General features: G+C 42.7%; 1 protein-coding gene and 1 pseudogene across 2 annotated transcripts; both read right to left on the reverse strand.

The window, feature by feature from the left end:
- Window positions 1-12,271: 12,271 nt before the first annotated feature.
- Window positions 12,272-17,939, reverse strand: LOC110501204 (intestinal mucin-like protein). The gene is made up of 5 exons (XM_036961193.2): window positions 17,373-17,939; window positions 17,032-17,101; window positions 15,906-16,048; window positions 15,785-15,816; window positions 12,272-15,353 (listed from the first exon to the last, which is right to left on the reverse strand). The coding sequence occupies exons 1-5, from the start codon at window positions 17,476-17,478 to the stop codon at window positions 15,177-15,179; spliced, it is 528 nt and encodes a 175-aa protein (XP_036817088.1). The 5' UTR covers window positions 17,479-17,939; the 3' UTR covers window positions 12,272-15,176.
- A 1,087-nt stretch (window positions 17,940-19,026) lies between these two features.
- Window positions 19,027-20,286, reverse strand: LOC149985325 (uncharacterized; annotated as a pseudogene). Its single transcript, XR_016490552.1, has one exon. The product of XR_016490552.1 is annotated as an uncharacterized LOC149985325 (transcript).
- Between the last annotated feature and the right edge of the window lie 53 nt (window positions 20,287-20,339).

Consider the following 20,339-nt stretch of genomic DNA (forward strand, 5'->3'; position numbering starts at 1 on the left):
AAAATCATCATCAGACCTTCCATAAATAATTGGGACCGGCCCCCATTGATAAAGGTCCGTAGTAGGGTGCGCCATAACCGGACATGAATATATGGAACACCGGCAAGCGCACAGAGAACCGCAATTTGGGTTACCAGATGCACGTTTTCAATCACCAGTTGCACGTTTTCAATCACCAGTTGCACGGAGGATTAATAGCAATCTGCATCCATCGTGATTTCTTAAAGTGTCCATAAAGCACCTAAGGACGGGCCTGACAGAGACAGGGCCGTAGTGGGTTACTCCACTAGCGGGCTATATCAATAGGATGACGGGTAAAAGTATTTAAAACCCTTTTATAATTTTTTTTCAAGATTAGAGAGACAAAGATTAGGGAGACCGTGAGAAGTACTCCCTGCCCTCTCCCAAATCTCTCAGAGGCCCCAAGGTCGGCACTGAATTTTGCTCAGACAGTCTGTGTTTAAGATACTATGAAGACATATTGTTCAGATATATTGTTTTACCCTAATTCTGACTAAAACTACACACATCATTTATTATAATTTTACTGACTAAAACTACACACATCATTAATAATAATTGTATGATTCTAATCAATTTCATACATTATATGGTTTCAGGGTGGAATATTCTAGTCATTAATTTAAACATATACAGTGCCTTGTGAAAGTATTCGGCCCCCTTGAACTTTGCGACCTTTTGCCACATTTCAGGCTTCAAACATAAAGATATAAAACTGTATTTTTTTGTGAAGAATCAACAACAAGTGGGACACAATCATGAAGTGGAACGACATTTATTGGGTATTTCAAACTTTTTTAACAAATCAAAACCTGAAAAATTGGGCGTGCAAAATTATTCAGCCCCTTTACTTTCAGTGCAGCAAACTCTCTCCAGAAGTTCAGTGAGGATCTCTGAATGATCCAATGTTGACCTAAATGACTAATGATGATAAATACAATCCACCTGTGTGTAATCAAGTCTCTGTATAAATGCACCTGCACTGTGATAGTCTCAGAGGTCCGTTAAAAGCGCAGAGAGCATCATGAAGAACAAGGAACACACCAGGCAGGTCCGAGATACTGTTGTGAAGAAGTTTAAAGCCGGATTTGGATACAAAAGATTTCCCAAGCTTTAAACATCCCAAGGAGCACTGTGCAAGCGATAATATTGAAGTGGAAGGAGTATCAGACCACTGCAAATCTACCAAGACCTGGCCGTCCCTCTACACTTTCAGCTCATACAAGGAGAAGACTGATCAGAGATGCAGCCAAGAGGCCCATGATCACTCAGGATGAACTGCAGAGATCTACAGCTGAGGTTGAGACTCTGTCCATAGGACAACAATCAGTTGTATATTGCACAAATCTGGCCTTTATGGAAGAGTGGCAAGAAGATAGCCATTTCTTAAAGATATCCATAAAAAGTGTTGTTTAAAGTTTGCCACAAGCCACCTGGGAGACACACCAAACATGTGGAAGAAGTTCCTCTGGTCAGATGAAACCAAAATTTAACTTTTTGGCAACAATGCAAAACGTTATGTTTGGCGTAAAAGCAACACAGCTCATCACCCTGAACACACCATCCCCACTGTCAAACATGGTGGTGGCAGCATCATGGTTTGGGCCTGCTTTTCTTCAGCAGGGACAGGGAAGATGGTTAAAATTGATGGGACGATGGATGGAGCCAAATACAGGACCATTCTGGAAGAAAACCTGATGGAGTCTGCAAAAGACCTGAGACTGGGACGGAGATTTGTCTTCCAACAAGACAGTGATCCAAAACAGAAAGCAAAATCTACAATGGAATGGTTCAAAAATAAACATATCCAGGTGTTAGAATGGCCAAGTCAAAGTCCAGACCTGAATCCAATCGAGAATCTGTGGAAAGAACTGAAAACTGCTGTTCACAAATGCTCTCCATCCAACCTCACTGAGCTCGAGCTGTTTTGCAAGGAAGAATGGGAAAAAATTTCAGTCTCTCGATATGCAAAACTGATAGAGACATACCCCAAGCGACTTACAGCTGTAATCGCAGCAAAAGGTGGCGCTACAAAGTATTAACTTAAGGGGGCTGAATAATTTTGCACGCCCAATTTTTCAGTTTTTGATTTGTTAAAAAAGTTTGAAATATCCAATAAATGTCGTTCCACTTCATGATTGTGTCCCACTTGTTGTTGATTCTTCACAAAAAAATACAGTTTTATATCTTTATGTTTGAAGCCTGAAATGTGGCAAAAGGTCGCAAAGTTCAAGGGGGCCGAATACTTTCGCAAGGCACTGTACATTCCATGATCAATCCACCATTAAAACCTCTTAGGGATAGTGAGACGCTAGCGTCTCAAGTGGCCAATAGCCTCGGGAAATGCATAGCGCCAAATTCAAATAAAACACGATAAAACTCAAACTTTCATTAAATCACACATGCAGGGTACTCAATTAAATCTACACTCGTTGTCAATCCAGCCAACATGTCAGATTTTAAAAATGCTTTTCGGCGAAAGCATGAGAAGCTATTATCTGATAGCATGCACCCCCCCTGAACCACCTGAATGAGATGTAAACAAAATAATTAGCGTAGCCGGCGCTACACAAAACGCTGAAATAAAATATAAAACATGCATTACCTTTGACGAGCTTCTTTGTTGGGTCTCCAATATGTCCCATAAACATCACAATTGGTCCTTTTTTCCGATTAATTCCGTCCATGTATACCCAAAATGTCAATTTAAAAAGCAAGTTTGATCCGGAAAAAAACAGCTTTCCAAAACACAACGTCACTACAAAACATTTCAAAAGTTGCCTATAAACTTTGCCAAAATATTTCAAACTACTTTTGTAATACAACTTTAGGTATTTTTAAACGTTAATAATCGATCAAATTGTAGACGGGGCAATCTGTATTCGATAGAGAAAGTAAACAAAACATGCGTCATTTTCCCTCTTGCGTAACTATCAACAGTGTAACGTTGTTCCAGGATGTGCCTCTTCTTCGTTTCACCAATGATTAACTTCAACCCAATTCCAAAGACTGGTGACATCCTCTGGAAGTCGTAGAAACTGTAAAATAATTCCTCTGTGTTTTTATGTTCTGTTATAGTCACAGACATGACTGAACCAGTTTTAGAAACTTCAGAGTGTTTTCTATCCACACCTACTAATCATATGCATATACTATATTCCTGGCATGAGTAGCAGCAAGTTGAAATTGTGCACGCTATTTATCCAAAAGTGGAAATGCTGCCCCCTATCCTTTAAGAGGTTAATGACTAAATAATACACACTGATACATCAAACCCTATATGGAAATATAAATTGTATACAAGAATAATTCAAACCAATACATGTATGTACATTCGATATTCATCTATGACTGTTATAGGCCTTTATCCAATTATAACGCTTCCAGTTAGGATTTTTACTACAATCTTCATAAAAAAAGAGTCTAAATATAAAAAATAGTCTCATCCAACATTGGCTCCTTGTAGTTAAAAGAAACGGAGCCATCTCCTAGGCCTGGAGGCCTGTATTCGTCATTCCACTGGCCGGAGCTCGGAATCGGTCCGTACCTCACCATCTGTTGCGTCATTGACCTCTCCAAAGTCCTAGTGATCAAACCTCTCATACACGGAATCGAACAACATCCACACAGAACCAACACACTCATAAAGGTGAAAGTTGCCCACAACACAGTGATGATGACATTTTCCCATTTCCCAAACATACTGTCAAACCAATTTGTTAGAGAATTATCCACCTCAGAGTACTCTGCTAATTCGTGAGTTGATGTGGTTAAACCAGCCAGGGCCTTGGTCACTGATCCATCTGGAGCTGTGTTATCAAAAAATAAATGCACAGCAATGAACCCCAATCACTCTATATACCCCGCCCTTTTCTGCCAATTAACATATCGAGAGTCTGTCTTTTTTTTCCCAGGTCATGCGGGAGGTGGCGGATAATTGGTCAGAGAACCCCTTTACTGCATCTCCAGTGTCATTCACAGATCTCTGTTGATTATAATAGATGTCATTAATCCAATTCACATTTTTTTTTATTGCCAACCACCAAAAGAACGTAGTGGTAAAGTCTTCACCTATTTGATTCATAGCTTTGTAATCTGTAACTTCCCTGAGGATGCCAATAGCATACAGCTAGACAAAGCTACTCCTGGTCAAAACTCCTCCGGTGCCTACTTTAGCCTCCTATAATTGGCCTCTGAGGACTAACACGATCTGGTTGGACCAATAACCCCGGGGCGCAAGTTCCTAACCACCCTTTTTGGTAGTTTCTGTCGTACGCGTCCTTTGCTGGTACGAGCCCACCCTACATCAGATATAGGTGCTGTGAGGTTAAGAATTGTCTCCTGTACTTCCAAACCTAAGTCAGTCACATTAACAATTACCTTTCAGCCATTAAAATCATCTAAGTTCTCGTGCCATTTTTGTATCGATAACACTGGTACTCAACAGAAGTTAAAGTGAACCAAGGTGGGTTGGCCGAGTACTTCAATCTGGCCAACCCAATCCCTGTAAAGTTATTTGCTTTCCTAGGGAATTGTTTAATGTTTACCTTAAATCCTACATACCTTAAGGGAACATTGTGACATTTGCTGTATGGTTAGTGAGAAAGTCCATATTGCAAATGTACGGTCCCTTACTAGACGTCCGAAAACGTTTCTAAAATGCGCGGATCGGCATCGGGCCGTGCGGTAGGGCCGGACCTACCGGGAAGTCATCAAATGAACTTTCTCTGACATTCGGTTTCCGTTTTATAAAATAATAAAATTTTGCTCATTTTTCCGCTGTCCCGGAAAATCCCACAGGAGGGCAAAAGCAATCATATTGCAATTGTACAAAACATCACGAATCACGACGGGGCCTTATCTCCAAAACTGAAAATATTTTGAAGCCGAAACTTCGTGAGCGTAGGTTTGGCATAATGGGCAGTTGGACCCGAACAAGATTCACGTCAAAGTCAAGGAGCCTCCGGTGTCAATAAAAAAATACCATACATTTATCTATCGTCATTAAAGAGAAATCGTACAATGACAAATTGGTGATGTTCAAAGATAGTTTTTTTTTTTTCAACAGTTACAGATCCAGTTGCAGGGTGTTCATACAAATATTTTTAAAGTGTGCTGCGGAGCTCTGTGAGATTTCTGTGATTTTCTATGATTTTCTGAAATAACACACACTCACTAAACCCTCCGTAAATAACTCAGTTCTTAACGTAAAGACTTAAAACTCAGGATTCTGTAAAGGCATACCCCAATCAGGATATGAGTTTATTTATAGCTTCCTGTGCCAACCGGAAGTGCCTTAAATGGTGTCATAGTGGCAGTTTCCAAGGGTTAAAAAAGTCAGATCTTTTCAAAACTTCATATGTGTGATTAGGCAACCCCCATAACCTGTAAGTCAGTCATTTCTCCCAACAGATGTCAAAGAAAAGCTCTCACACACACACACAGCAAGGATGGAGTGACAAAGTGCGGTGCTTAAAGACACAGAGAGCAGGCAATGGCATTACCATAATCCCTAGGCCGTGCCGAGTTCAACGAGATCGCTCGGTCTAAGCGCAGCGACCATTAGAAAAGTAGGCCCAAAATGAAGCCTGCCCCACAATGTCATTTGCTTTTGGGTGACAGTGAGAGAACCGTTAGGGTGAGAAGCACAATTCGACCTCAGGTACGTTCCTAAGGTCCTCCCGATCCGTGCAAGCCTAACCTTGACCGTGTGGCATTAACCCTTAACAGTTAAAAGAAGGTGTTTACTTCAAACAGTTTGCATTGACTTCTCTCCCCATAGGAATACATTGCCTGCACCCCTAAATTCAACCTGAAGCCTATATGGGTTATGAATGCCGTATGAATCTGTCTTCGGTAACAGTCCATCAGGCCACTATGAGGTCTATCTGTGTTGATTCTAAGCTTCCTGGACCAACCGGAAGTGGTTAAAATCACCCTAAAAGTGTATATCCATACCCTGACTGCGGTTTGATAGAAATAGTGCATTCAACCCTGTGTAAATCAGTCAGTTCTTAACGTAAAGCCTTAAAATTCAGGATTCTGTAAAAGCATACCCCAATGAGGATGTGTGTTGACTTATAGCTTCCTGTGCTAACCAGAAGTGCCATAATTGGTGTCTCAGGTGCTGTTTCGAAGGGTTAAAAAAGTCAGATCTTTCCAAAACTTCATATGTGTGATTAAGCAACCCCCATGACCTGTAAATCAGTCTTTTTTTTTTTTTACACAACATGAAAAAATATATATAATAAAGAAATGCTAAATTATGGAATTCAAATACAATTTCTGTTGGCACTGAAACTGTTCCAAACTCTTAACCTTAATCTCCCTTGATCCTGTATCTCTCTGGTCCTGGACCATTCTCACTGTCTTTTCTACCTTGATCCTGTCTCTCCCTGGAGCTGGACCATTCTCACTGTCTTCTCTACCTTGATCTGGGTCCTGGACCATTCTCACTGTCTACTGTGAGAGCAACATTGCAAGATTATGTTATAATACTGTAATTGCATCAAATGGTTGTTTTATGCAACAGAATAAAGGGTTCTTGCAACTCTATTGTGTCTGTGTGAACTGAAAGTGGGCCTCTGGGAGATTTAACATTGACAGGAGATTTAAGATGTCTTTGGGTGATACCGCATTCCATAGCATGAGTTAATGTTTCTGTACTGGGGAACCAGGGGAGATGGCTCCAGTATGGAGTTGGGGGACCAGACCCTGGTTTCTACACAATGAGGAAAGTATATACAGCAGATACTGTTTGCTGTGAATAATTAGTAACCCTGTGACACATTCCATACATCTGTTGTTTGTCATGAACATCCAGGAGGATGGACATTGCTATAAAATGCTGTAGCAGTGATCACCTCCAGGAGTGATATAAAATGCTGCGGCCAAAACAGCTGGTTGAGTTCTCAGTGATCACCTCCAGGGGTGATATAAAATGCTGTGGCCAAAACAGCTGGTTGAGTTCTCAGTGATAACCTCCAGGGGTGATATAAAATGCTGTGGCTCAAAACAGCTGGTTGAGTTCTCAGTGATAACCTTCAGGGGTGATATAAAATGCTGTGGCTCAAACCAGCTGGTTGAGTTCTCAGTGATAACCTCCAGGAGTGATATAAAATGCTGTCTCAAAACAGCTGGTTGAGTTCTCAGTGATAACCTCCAGGAGTGATATAAAATGCTGTGTCTCAAACCAGCTGGTTGAGTTCTCAGTGATCACCTCCAGGGGTGATTACCGACCAGCTCTGTTACTGCAGTCATAAATAAAAGTGTGATTGTTTTGAAGAAATCTAAAAGTCTATTCTTTTGATTACAATAATTCCACCACATTTCTCTACCTTGATCTTGTATCTCCTTAGTCCCGGACCATTCTCACTGTCTTCTCCACCTTGTCCAGTCTCTCCCTGGTCCCGGACCATTCTCACTATCTTCTCCACCTTGATCCTGTATCTCTCTGCTCCATGTCCTTACAGAACACCAACAAGCTCTCATCTCTCTGCTCCATTTCCTTATAGAACACCAACAAGCTCCCATCTCTCTGCTACATATCCTTACAGAACACCAACAAGCTCCCATCTCTTAACACTTTAGCATCAACCACTGCCCAATATATATTTTTTTAATCAGACGTTAACCTAATTGGATTCGTACTTTCTCTCCGGCTACAAAGTGCCATCTAAATGTCATTAAATAAACAAATATCTAGGTGAATATTAGCTACATCTTGTAATGACAGACACATTCATTGAGATAGAATTGGCTAAACAAAAGACAGATTTATGTTATTTCTGTCAGTGAGAGGATCTCTGGAAATGACAGATAGGTAGCCAGTTTGTTACATTCAATAACATTGGTTTAGAAAACAGCTCTTGGTAAGTTTTCAGTGAAATATTGTAATAAATATACCCTTAATGTTTTTCTAATACTACCCACTGGGTAGTAATACATATCCTGGTTAATTCAACACAGTTTCACGGTATTTCAATGAAAGTACCCTGAACCAATGTTGAATAGATGTTGAATTAACTTATGTGCCCAGTGGGTGTGGTTCTTGTGACATTTTGACATCAAAGTATAGCTAATCAAGGTTAAAGATTTCAGTGACTAATCTGTGATCGCTACATATATTTCTGGACATGATAATACCTATTGATTCTTGAAGAATATCACTTATAAATGCCTAATGAGCTGAGTTCAACTGTCGTAGCCCATCACAACCCAGAATATAAGATTGTTTTACTCCATTGTTGGTAAACAACATAATTGTTAACAAAAACTGTATAGCCTCAAAACATGATTAAAACTATCATTTTGTTATCATTTTGTTATCATGGACGGTCAGTTCTTACATCCATGGCCTTGTCTATGAACTTGAGAGTGGTTACATTTCTCCAGCCCCATTCTTCAGCTTTTTGCCAAAACACTGGCAGGGTGGCCACTTTGTTATTGTTTGAATTGCAGATTGCCCCTTTTAATAGTAACAGTTATGTAATGAATATGTTCTTTATTAAATACTATGTGTACTGTTTCCCTAGTCACACAATGACGCACTTGATAATATGAAATAAAACAAGAAAGATAATGACTTCATGCTTCTTCATCAGTTTAATAGGTTTGCATAATGTCTATGATAGTGTAGAGAGAAAGAACATACAGTTCATGAAAGTAGCCTATATGATAATGAGACAGACCCTATTGGTTCCCTTTAGATAAAACTATTGAATATTCCATGCAGGTAAATAAGAACATTTTAAAAGACTTCATTCGTCAAGGCCTAATCTAAGTGGTTCTTCTTGTCACACTCAGAGTCATGGCAGCCACACTTATCAATGTAAATGTAGGACTGCATGATCTTCTTCCCATCAGGGCAGACCATCTCCACCTTCCTCTCACTGGTAGACATCTCTTGACAGCAGGAGCAGGAGTGCATCAGGGTGTTTTTCTCTGCAGAGTACCTAGCAAACAGGACACACAAACACTGTTAGAAACAGTACCACATTTATTCTGCTATAGGTCAACGTCCATTGAATTCTCACCCTTCAATCCAATTCCCCACTTACAAATTTCTAAAAAAAAACAAATGCATGTTGCGTTTGTTTCTGTGTGCTTTTTCGGCATGTGTGTGTGTGGTCTTATTTAGAGTTTGTACTCACATAGAAGATGTTCCACAGGATCCCCCACAGGCTGAGATTTCCACCGGCACAGAGGACCTGCAGTTATTCACCTCTAGGTAGGTGGTGGTGTTCTTCACATCACAGTGACTGATTAAAGTGCCTGTGGAGGTAGACAGAGTTAAGGAGGACATTTTAAAGTGGTGAGTTTCCCCCTTACTATAACTCAACATTGATTTATTGTGTCATAAGAGGTTATGTTCATAAGAAGTTATGTTCATAAGAGGTTATGTTCATAAGAGGTTATGTTCATAAGAGGTCAGGTTCCTAAGAGGTCAGGTTCATAAGAGGTCAGGTTTTGTCCAACATGTCTCTGGACCTACCCACTGTCTCTGGACCTAGTTTTGGATCTTATTGTTGTTGTTATCGTTATTGTTTTTCCTCATAATCCTGGACTATCGGACCACCATTTTATTACGTTTGCAATCACAACAAATAATCTGCTCAGACCCCAACCAAGGAGCATCAAAAGTCGTGCTATAAATTCTCAGACAACCCAAAGATTCCTTGATGCCCTTCCAGACTCCCTCTGCCTACCCAAGGACGTCAAAGGACAAAAATCAGTTATCCCCCTAACTGAGGAACTCAATTTAACCTTGAGCAATACCCTAGATGCAGTTGCACCTCTAAAAACTAAAAACATTTGTCATAAGAAACTAGCTCCCTGCTATACAAAAAATACCTGAGCTCTGAAGCAAGCTTCCAGAAAACTGGAACGGAAATGGCGCCACACCAAACTGGAAGTCTTCCGACTAGCTTGGAAAGACGGTACCGTGCGGTATCGAAGAGCCCTCACTGCTGCTCGATCATCCTATTTTTCCAACTTAATTAAAGAAAATAAGACCAATCAGAAATTTATTTTGGATACTGTCGCAAAGCTAACTAAAAAGCAGCATTCCCCAAAAGAGGATGGTTATCACTTCAGCAGTAATAAATTCATGACCTTCTTTGAGGAAAAGATCATGATCCTTAGAAAGCAAATTACGGACTCCTTTTTAAATCTGCGTATTCCTCCAAAGCTCAGTTGTCCTGAGTCTGCACAACTCTGCCAGGACCTAGGATCAAGGGAGACACTTAAGTGTTTTAGTACTATATCACATTACACAATTATGAAAATAATCATGGCCTCTAAACCTTCAAGCTGCATACTGGACCCTATTCCAACTAAAATCCTGAAAGAGCTGCTTCCTGTGCTTGGCCCTCCTATGTTGAACATAATAAATGGCTCTCTATCCAACGGATGTGTACTATACTTACTATAAGTGGCAGTAATAAAGCCTCTCTTGAAAAAGCCAAACCTTGACCCAGAAAATACAAAACACTATCGGCCTATATTTAATCTTCCATTCTTCTCAAACATTTTAGAAAAGGCTGTTGCGCAGGAACTCACTTCCTTCCAGAAGACAAACAATGTATATGAAATGCTTCAGTCTGGTTTTAGACCCCATCATAGCACCGAGACTGCACTTGTGAAGGTGGTAAATTACCTTTTAATGGCGTCAGACTGAGGCTCTGCATCTGTCCTCGTGCTCATAGACCTTAGTGCTGCTTTTGATACCATCGATCAACACATTCTTTTGGAGAGATTGGAAACCCAAATTAGTCTACACGGACACGTTCTGGCCTGTTTTAGTTCTTATCTGTCGGAAAGCTATCAGTTTGTCTCTGTGAATGGTTTGTCCTCTGACAAATCAACTGTAAATGTTGGTGGTCCTCAAGATTCTGTTTTAGGACCACTATTGTTTTCACTATATATTTTACCTCTTGGAGACGTCATTCAAAAACATAATGTTAACTTTCACTGCTATGCGGATGACACACAGCTGTACATTTCAATGAACCATGGAGAAACCCCAAAATTGCCCTCGCTAGAAGCTTGTGTTTCAGACATAAGGAAGTGGATGGCTGCAAACGTTCTACTTTAAACTCGGACATAACAGAGATGCTTGTTCTAGGTCCCAAGAACCAAAGAGATCCTCTGTTGAATCTGACAATTAATCTTGATGGTTGTACAGTCGTCTCAAATAAAACTGTGAAGGACCTCGGCGTTACTCTGGACCCTGATCTCTCTTTTGAGGAACATATCAAGACTGTTTCAGTTAAAGCACTAAATAAACTTCAGCTAGTGCTAAATACGGCTGCTAGAATCCTGACTAGAACCAAAAAAATTGATCATATTACTCCAGTGCTAGCCTCCCTACACTGGCTTCCTGTTAAGGCAAGGGCTGATTTCAAGGTTTTACTGCTAACCGACAAAGCATTACATGGGCTTGCTCCAATCTATCTTTCTGGTTTGGTAGTGCTGTACATACCTACACGTAGACGCAGGCCTCCTAATTGTCCCTAGAATTTCTAAGCAAACAGCTGGAGGCAGGGCTTTCTCCTACAGAGCTCCATTTCTATAGAATGGTCTGCCTACCCATGTGAGAGACGCAGACTCGGTCTCAACCTTTAAGTCTTTACTGAAGACTCATCTCTTCAGTAGGTCATATAATTAATTGAGTGTAGTCTGGCCCAGGAGTGTGAAGGTGAACGGAAAGGCTCTGGAGCAACGAACCGCCCTTGCTGTCTCTGCCTGGCCTGTTCCCCTCTCTCCACTGCGAGTCTCTGCCCATAACCCTATTACAGGGGTTGAGTCGCTGTCTTACTGGTGCTCTCCATGCCATCCCTAGGAGGGGTGCGTTATTTGAGTGGGTTGGGTCACTGACGTGATCTTCCTGTCTGGGTTGGTGCCCTCCCCTTGGGTTGTGCCGTGGCGGAGATCTTGGTGGGCTATACACGGCCTTGTCTCAGGATGGTAAGTTGGTGGTTGAAGATATCCCTCTAGTGGTGTGGGGGCTGTGCTTTGGCAAAGTGGGTCGGGTTATATCCTGCCTGTTTGGCCACGTCCGGGGGTATCATCGGATGGGGCCACAGTGTCTCCTGACCCCTCCTGTCTCAGCCTTCAGTAATTATGTTGCAGTAGTTTATGTGTCGGGGGGCAAGGGTCAGTCTGTTATATCTTGAGTACTTCTCCTGTCTTATCCGGTGTCCTGTGTGAATTTAAGTATGCTCTCTCTAATTCTCTCTCTCTTTCTCTCTTTCTTTCTCTCTCCCGGAGGACCTGAGCCCTATGACCATGCCTCAGGATTACTCCTTGCTGTCCCCAGTCCACCTGGCCGTGCTGACTTGCTGCACCCTCAACAACTACTTGATTATTATTATTTGAACATGCTGGTCATTTATGAACATTTGAACATCTTGGCCATTTTCTGTTATAATCTCCACCCGGCACAGCCAGAAGCGGACTATGAGGGCCACCCCTCATAGCCTGGTTCCTCTCTAGGTTTCTTCCTAGGTTTTGGCCTTTCTAGGGAGTTTTTCCTAGCCTCCGTGCTTCTACACCTGCAATGCTTGCTGTTTGGGGTTTTAGGCTGGGTTTCTGTACTTTGAGATATCAGCTGATGTAAGAAGGACTATATAAATGACTGAGCTGCCAGAGTCTCCCGTCTGCCCTGAGCTGCCAGTCTCCCGTTTGTCCTGAGCTGCCAGAGTCTCCCGTCTGTCCTGAGCTGCCAGAGTCTCCCGTCTGTCCTGAGCTGCCAGAGTCTCCCGTCTGTCCTGAGCTGCCAGAGTCTCCCGTCTGTCCTGAGCTGCCAGAGTCTCCCGTCTGTCCTGAGCTGCCAGAGTCTCCCATCTGTCCTGAGCTGCTAAAGCCGCCAGTCTGTCCTGAGCCGTCAGTCAGCCAGGAGCAACCAGAGCCATCAGTCAGCCAGGACCTGCCAGAGCTGTCAATCAGCCAGGCCCTGCCAGAGCCGTCAGTCAGTCCGAAGCTGCCCTTTAGTCCGGAGCTGCCCCTCAGTCTGGAGCTGCCCCTCAGTCCGGAGCTGCCCCTCAGTCTGGAGCTGCCCCTCAGTCTGGAGCTGCCCCTCAGTCTGGAGCTGCCCCTCAGTCTGGAGCTGCCCCTCAGTCCGGAGCTGCCCTTCAGTCCGGAGCTGCCCTTCAGTCCGGCGCTGCCCCTCAGTCCGGCGCTGCCCCTCAGTCTGGAGCTGCCCCTCAGTCTGGAGCTGCCCCTCAGTCCGGAGCTGCCCCTCAGTCCGGAGCTGCCCTTCAGTCCGGAGCTGCCCTTCAGTCTGGAGCTGCCCCTCAGTCTGGAGCTGCCCCTCAGTCTGGAGCTGCCCCTCAGTCTGGAGCTGCCCCTCAGTCTGGAGCTGCCCCTCAGTCTGGAGCTGCCCTTCAGTCCTGAGCTGCCCTTCAGTCCGGAGCTGCCCCTCAGTCTGGAGCTACCCCTCAGTCCTGAGCTACCCCTCAGTCCGGAGCTGCCCTTCAGTCCGGAGCTGCCCTTCAGTCCGGAGCTGCCCTTCAGTCCGGAGCTGCCCCTCAGTCCGGAGCTGCCCTTCAGTCCGGAGCTGCCCTTCAGTCCGGAGCTATCCCTCAGTCCAGTGGGGCCCTTTAGTAGGGTTGCCAGTCCTAGGTTGGCGGCGAGGGTTGCCGTTCCTAGGAGGCCACAAAAGCGGACTAAGACTATGGTGGAGTGGGGTCCACATCCTTTGTGGGGGGTACTGTCACGCCCTGACCTTAGTATTCTTTGTTTTCTTTATTATTTTGGTTAGGTCAGGGTGTGACATGGGTGATATGTGTGTTTTTGTCTTATTCTAGGGTGTTTGTACTGTCTAGGAGTTTTTGTAGATTTATGGGGTTGATTTCATCAAGGTGTTTATGTTGGTCTATGGTTGCCTAGATTGGTTCTCAATTAGAGGCAGGTGTTTATCGTTGTCTCTGATTGGGAACCATATTTAGGCAGCCATCTTCTTTGGGTATTTAATGGGTTATTGTCTATGTTATATTGCACGTTAGCACATTGTTTATATAGCGGTCACGTTCGTCTTATTCGTTTTGTTGTTTTTGTTTAAATGTTCTTCGTGTTCTTCATTAAATAAAGAAGAATGTATTCTAACCACGCTGTACTTTGGTATACTCCATACGACGATCGTGTCACGCCCTGGTCTTAGTATTTTGTGTTTTCTTTATTATTTTGGTCAGGCTAGGGTGTGACATGGGTTTATTATGTGGTGTGTTTTGTCTTGTTTTTTTTGTAGGTATTGGGATTGTGGTATAGTGGGGTTATCTAGAAAAGTCTATGGTTGCCTGAAGTGGTTCTCAATCAGAGGCAGGTGTTTATCGTTGTCTCTGATTGGGAACCATATTTAGGCAGCCATATTCTTTGAGTGTTTCGTGGGTGATTGTTCCTGTCTTTGTGTTTGTTTTCACCAGATAGGCTGTTTAGGTTTTCACACGTTTATTGTTTTGTTAGTTTATTCATGTTTAGTTTTCTTTATTAAAAAACCATGAATAACAACCACGCTGCATTTTGGTCCGCCTCTCCTTCACCTAAAGAAAACCGTTACAATTGTAGCTATCTTAATTGTTATTTCAAATAATTAGCACATCCTTTCAACACTGTATATAGACACAATATGACATTTGAAATGTCTTTATTCTTTTGGAATTGAGTGTAATGTTTACTGTTAATTTGTATTGTTCATTTCACTTTTGTTTATTATCTACTTCACTTGCATTGGCAATGTTAACATATGTTTCCCATGCCAATAAAGACCTCAAATTTAATTGAATTGGTGTGACAAATGCATTTCCTAAAACACCTGCTAAATGTCTTTGTTACTTTTAAGGTTGGAATCAACATGCAGAACCTCCAGCAGAAAGACAGGTAAGAAAACATTGGTCCACCAGCTCAGGGACAAGCTACACTATTCAGTCAGGTGATTATGTCAAAGAGTTATGGCACATTTATAAACCTTTATAAAGCACGTTATAGATGCTTTGTAACACATTTATGTAGTGCTTATGAAGGCTTTATGAAGTAGCTAGAATGAAGACCTGTTTGGTGCTAACATTCCACTCCTTGTCATATGCCAAACATTTAGCACAAACAGACTTGTACCCAGGTTACCTGGTAGCACGTTAAGGTGCCTCTCTATCCTGTCTCTACTCACCACATGTATTTATCTGACAGCAGTGCACCGTCTCGTTGACCAACACCTCACCGTACTTCTTACAGGTAACAATTTCTTGGGGCGGACATTTCACTGGTTCACACTGGACACTCAGTGTGTCAGCATTACACGTGCACTTCTGGCAGTTACTGTACCAAGTCTCACCAAACTGTGTTGGGACAAAACAAACACTGTTAACAGAGACTTCAAATTTGTTAAGACGAGGACTGGCCACCACTCAGAACCTGGTTCCTCTCTTGGTTTATTCCAAGGTTTCTGCCTTCTAGGGAGTTTTTCCTAGCCACTGTCTTTCTGCCTCTGCATTGCTTGCTCTTTGAGGTTTTAGGCCGGGTATGTGTAAAGGCTTTGTTGCTGCTGCTGATGAAACAAGGGCTTTATCAAATACATCCGATTGATTGATAATAACATTAGGGCTCCAGCCTCTTCAGGGCTGGATAACTTACAAGCCCCATAGAAACTAGTAAACTGATTAAAATAATGGGGGTTCTATACAGAACCTTTTTGTGGGCCATAATGTGAAGTGAGCTGTTGAACCATTTCTTCTGACAGATTCGTTGTGTTTCACATCCACATTATTACCTGTTTGGGTTTTCCATCAGGTCCTGTAGATCCTTGAAAGGAAAATAAGATCTTAGGTCATACATGCTGGTACTTTGAGACACAATTAAATAATGTATTCCTCAAACTGACACATCCTTACCACAGTCACGAACACAGGTGTCAGAGAATGTGTTGAACAAGATGGTACCCTCAGGGCAGAAACAGCCCTCCATGAATGAGTCACATACAAAGTCACGGGTCATTTGTGCTCCTTGACATGAATGCACATATTTGTCATTGTATCTAAGACAAGAAAAATCAATTTATTACAGACTAGCAACCTTGGAATAGAATGGAAACCTTTAAGAATGCATGTCCATTAGGAAGTGGTATAAAATAATGAGATGGGAAGAGATGCGATGGGAATGAGATGAGATGGGAATGATATGGGAATGAGATGAGATGAGAATGAGATGAGATGGGAATGAGACGAGATGGGAATGATATGGGAATGAGATGAGATGAGAATGAGATGAGATGGGAATGAGACGAGATGGGAATGAGACGAGATGGGAATGATATGGGAATGAGATGAGATGAGAATGAGATGAGATGGGAATGAGATGAGATGAGAATGAGTTGAGATGGGAATGAGATGAGAATGAAATGGGAATGAGATGGGAATGAGAATGTAATGAGATGGGAATGAGATGGGAATGAGATGAGATGGGAATGAGATGAGAATGAGATGGGAATGATATGAGAATGAGATGAGAATGAAATGAGAATGAGATGAGAATGAAATGAGATGAGAGTGAGATGGGAATGGGATGAGATGAGAACTAGATGAGAATAAGATGAGAATGACATGGGAATGAGATGAGATGGGAATGAGATGAGAACGATATGGGAATGAGATGAGAATGAAATGGGAATGAGATAAGATGGGAATGAGTTAAGTTGGGAATGAGTTAAGTTCGGAATGAGATGAAATGAGATGGGAATGAGATGAGATGGGATGAGATGAGATGAGATGGGAATGAGATGAGAATGAGATGAGATGGGAATTAGATGAGATGGGAATGAGAAGGAAATGAGATGAGATGGGAATGAGATGAGAATGGGAATGAGATGGGAATGAAATGTGTTGGGAATGACATGAGATGGGAATGAGAATAAAATGAGTATCAGATTAGATGGGAATGAGATGGGAATGAGATGAGAATGAGATGAGCTGGGAATGAGATGAGAATGAGAATGAGATGAGATGGGAATGAGATGGATACCTTGAATTGCATGTTGGCTGGATAGTAGAGCCACATGCCTTAAACACTTTGGTCTTAGGGCATGTCAGATCTATATTATGGTCAATATGGAATGAAAGACAAAACAGTATGTACACAATTTGTAAATGCAGGTTGTCAAAATACAAATAATTAATGTAAATCGTAAAGTTATTAGAATTATTTAAAATCGTATTAACATCTATCCTGCATCCGTAATTGGATCCTGTTCCCTACTTAGATCACTACTTATGGCCGGAGCCTGGTCAAAAGCAGTGCACTATGTAGGGAATAGGATCCCATTGGGGACACAGTTCTTATTGGATATGAATGTCCTTCCCTACCACATGTTCCATTAGTTGATTTCCTCCAGTCGATACAGACTCCAGCTGCTGCACACCTCACGGCGTAGGCTTCCAGGCTGGAGCAGCCGATTGAGATATTTGGCATGTGGCAGACATCAAACTTACAGGCCTCGAAGAAGGCAACTACAATGGGACCCTATTCCTCCTAGTTAAAAGGAGTGCACTACAATGGGACTATTCCCCCTGGTTAAAAGGAGTTCACTACAATGGGACTCTATTCCCCCTGGTTAAAAGGAGTGCACTACAATGGGACCCTATACCACCTGGTTGAAAGGAGTGCACTACAATGTGACCCTATTCCCCCTGGTTAAAAGGAGTGCACTACAATGGGACCATATTCCCCCTGGTTAAAAGGAGAATAATTCTGTTTATTTTATTTCATTACCTTTCTTGGTGGAATGACATTCACAGCCCGTGTAAGGTGTAGTCGAGGACAATCTAGATGTTGTAGTATGTGTAGCTTCTGTTGTTGTTGAGACAGTGCTGACTGTAGTTGAGACAGTGCTGACTGTAGTTGAGACAGTGCTGACTGTAGCTGAGACAGTGCTGACTAGCTGAGACAGTGCTGACTATAGCTGAGACAGTGCTGACTGTGGCTGAGACAGTGCTGACTGTAGCTGAGACAGTGCTGACTGTAGCTGAGACAGTGCTGACTAGCTGAGACAGTGCTGACTGTAGTTGAGACAGTGCTGACTAGCTGAGACAGTGCTGACTAGCTGAGACAGTGCTGACTGTAGTTGAGACAGTGCTGACTGTAGTTGAGACAGTGCTGACTGTAGTTGAGACAGTGCTGACTGTAGTTGAGACAGTGCTGACTGTAGTTGAGACAGTGCTGACTAGCTGAGACAGTGCTGACTTTAGTTGAGACAGTGCTGACTAGCTGAGACAGTGCTGACTGTAGTTGAGACAGTGCTGACTATAGCTGAGACAGTGCTGACTGTAGTTGAGACAGTGCTGACTGTAGTTGAGACAGTGCTGACTGTAGCTGAGACAGTGCTGACTGTAGTTGAGACAGTGCTGACTATAGCTGAGACAGTGCTGACTAGCTGAGACAGTGCTGACTGTAGTTGAGACAGTGCTGACTGTAGTTGAGACAGTGCTGACTAGCTTAGACAGTGCTGACTGTAGCTGAGACAGTGCTGACTGTAGCTGAGACAGTGCTGACTAGCTGAGACAGTGCTGACTGTAGTTGAGACAGTGCTGATTAGCTGAGACAGTGCTGACTAGCTGAGACAGTGCTGACTGTAGTTGAGACAGTGCTGACTGTAGTTGAGACAGTGCTGACTGTAGTTGAGACAGTGCTGACTGTAGTTGAGACAGTGCTGACTAGCTGAGACAGTGCTGACTGTAGTTGAGACAGTGCTGACTAGCTGAGACAGTGCTGACTGTAGTTGAGACAGTGCTGACTATAGCTGAGACAGTGCTGACTGTAGTTGAGACAGTGCTGACTGTAGTTGAGACAGTGCTGACTGTAGCTGAGACAGTGCTGACTGTAGTTGAGACAGTGCTGACTGTAGTTGAGACAGTGCTGACTGTAGTTGAGACAGTGCTGACTAGCTGAGACAGTGCTGACTGTAGTTAAGACAGTGCTGACTAGCTGAGACAGTGCTGACTGTAGTTGAGACAGTGCTGACTAGCTGAGACAGTGCTGACTGTAGTTAAGACAGTGCTGACTAGCTGAGACAGTGCTGACTGTAGCTGAGACAGTGCTGACTGTAGGCTCAGAGGTAGTCCTCATCTGAGTTGTTGTTGTGGTAGTAGTTGGGGTAGTAGTGGGGGTTGTTGTTGGTGGAGTTGACTCAGGACCAGTTGTAATTTCCTCTGTTGTTTCTCTTGTTGTGGAATAGGTTGTTGTCTTAGATGTTGTTGTGGTTGTTGGACTTTCTGTGGTGGTTGTTGTTGTTGTTGTTGTTGTTGTGGTGGTAGGTGTTGTTGATTCTGGACCAGTTGTAATTTCCTCTGTTGTTTCTCTTGTTGTGGAATATGTTGTTGTCTTAGATGTTGTTGTGGTTGTTGGACTTTCTGTGGTGGTTGTTGTTGTTGTTGTTGATGGTGTAGTGGTTGTTGTGGGTGTTGTTGATTCTGGACCAGTTGTAATTTCCTCTGTTGTTTCACTTGTTGTGGAATATGTTGTTGTCTTAGATGTTGTTGTGGTTGTTGGACTTTCTGTGGTGGGTGTTGTTGTTGTTGTTGATGGTGTAGTGGTTGTTGTGGGTGTTGTTGATTCAGGACCAGTTGTAATTTCCTCGGTTGTTTCACTTGTTGTGGAATATGTTGTTGTCTTAGATGTTGTTGTGGTTGATGGACTTTCTGTGGTGGTTGTTGTTGTTGTTGTGGTAGTGGTAGTAGGTGCAGTTGATTCTGGACCAGTTGTAACTTCCTCTGTTACTTTTATTTTTGTGGATGGAGTTGTTGACGTAGTTGTGGTTGATGGAAGTTCTGTTGTTGGTGTTGTTGGACTTTCTGTTGTTGTTCATGTTGTTGGGGTAGTTGTTGTTGTTGGACTTTCTGTTGTTGTTGTTGTTGTTGTTGGGGTAGTTGTTGTTGTTGGACTTTCAGTTGTTGTTGTTGTTGGGGTAGTTGTTGCTGTTGTAATGTTTGTTGTGTGCCTTTCTGAGGTGGGAGGTGTCTCATTGCTACAAACATCAACACAACATCTGACTCTGATCTCGTAGTTGTAGCATATTGGTGGGATGCCTTGATCCTTGTTGCGGCATATCAGTCCAACTGAGGGGTTGCATTCAACATTTTGACCTAGTTCGGCCAAAGGAACATAGATGTTGTCCTTGGCTCTGCATTCTACATCCTTAGGTTGGCGACAAATATCAATTCCAGATTTCCTTATATTTTCTATGGTTTCATAACCTCCTCCTTCTGGTCCAACAGAGGGATAATTTTTTATTTATTTAACTAGGAAGGGCTCATTGAGATTTAAAATCTATTTTT

The sequence above is a fragment of the Oncorhynchus mykiss genome, chromosome 2 (assembly GCF_057628025.1).
Source record: "Oncorhynchus mykiss isolate SJ-2025 chromosome 2, ASM5762802v1, whole genome shotgun sequence".
NCBI lineage: Eukaryota > Metazoa > Chordata > Actinopteri > Salmoniformes > Salmonidae > Oncorhynchus > Oncorhynchus mykiss.

Bases quoted from the DNA above. Each gene is read 5' to 3' on its own strand.
- LOC110501204 (XM_036961193.2), bottom strand. From the start codon at position 17,478: ATGCCAAATATCTCAATCGGCTGCTCCAGCCTGGAAGCCTACGCCGTG. The intron at 17,102-17,372 runs GTAGGGAAGGAC...ACCATAATATAG, and splicing joins ATCAACTAATGGAACATGTG to ATCTGACATGCCCTAAGACC. The intron at 15,817-15,905 runs GTAAGGATGTGT...TTTCCTTTCAAG, and splicing joins CACCTGTGTTCGTGACTGTG to GATCTACAGGACCTGATGGA.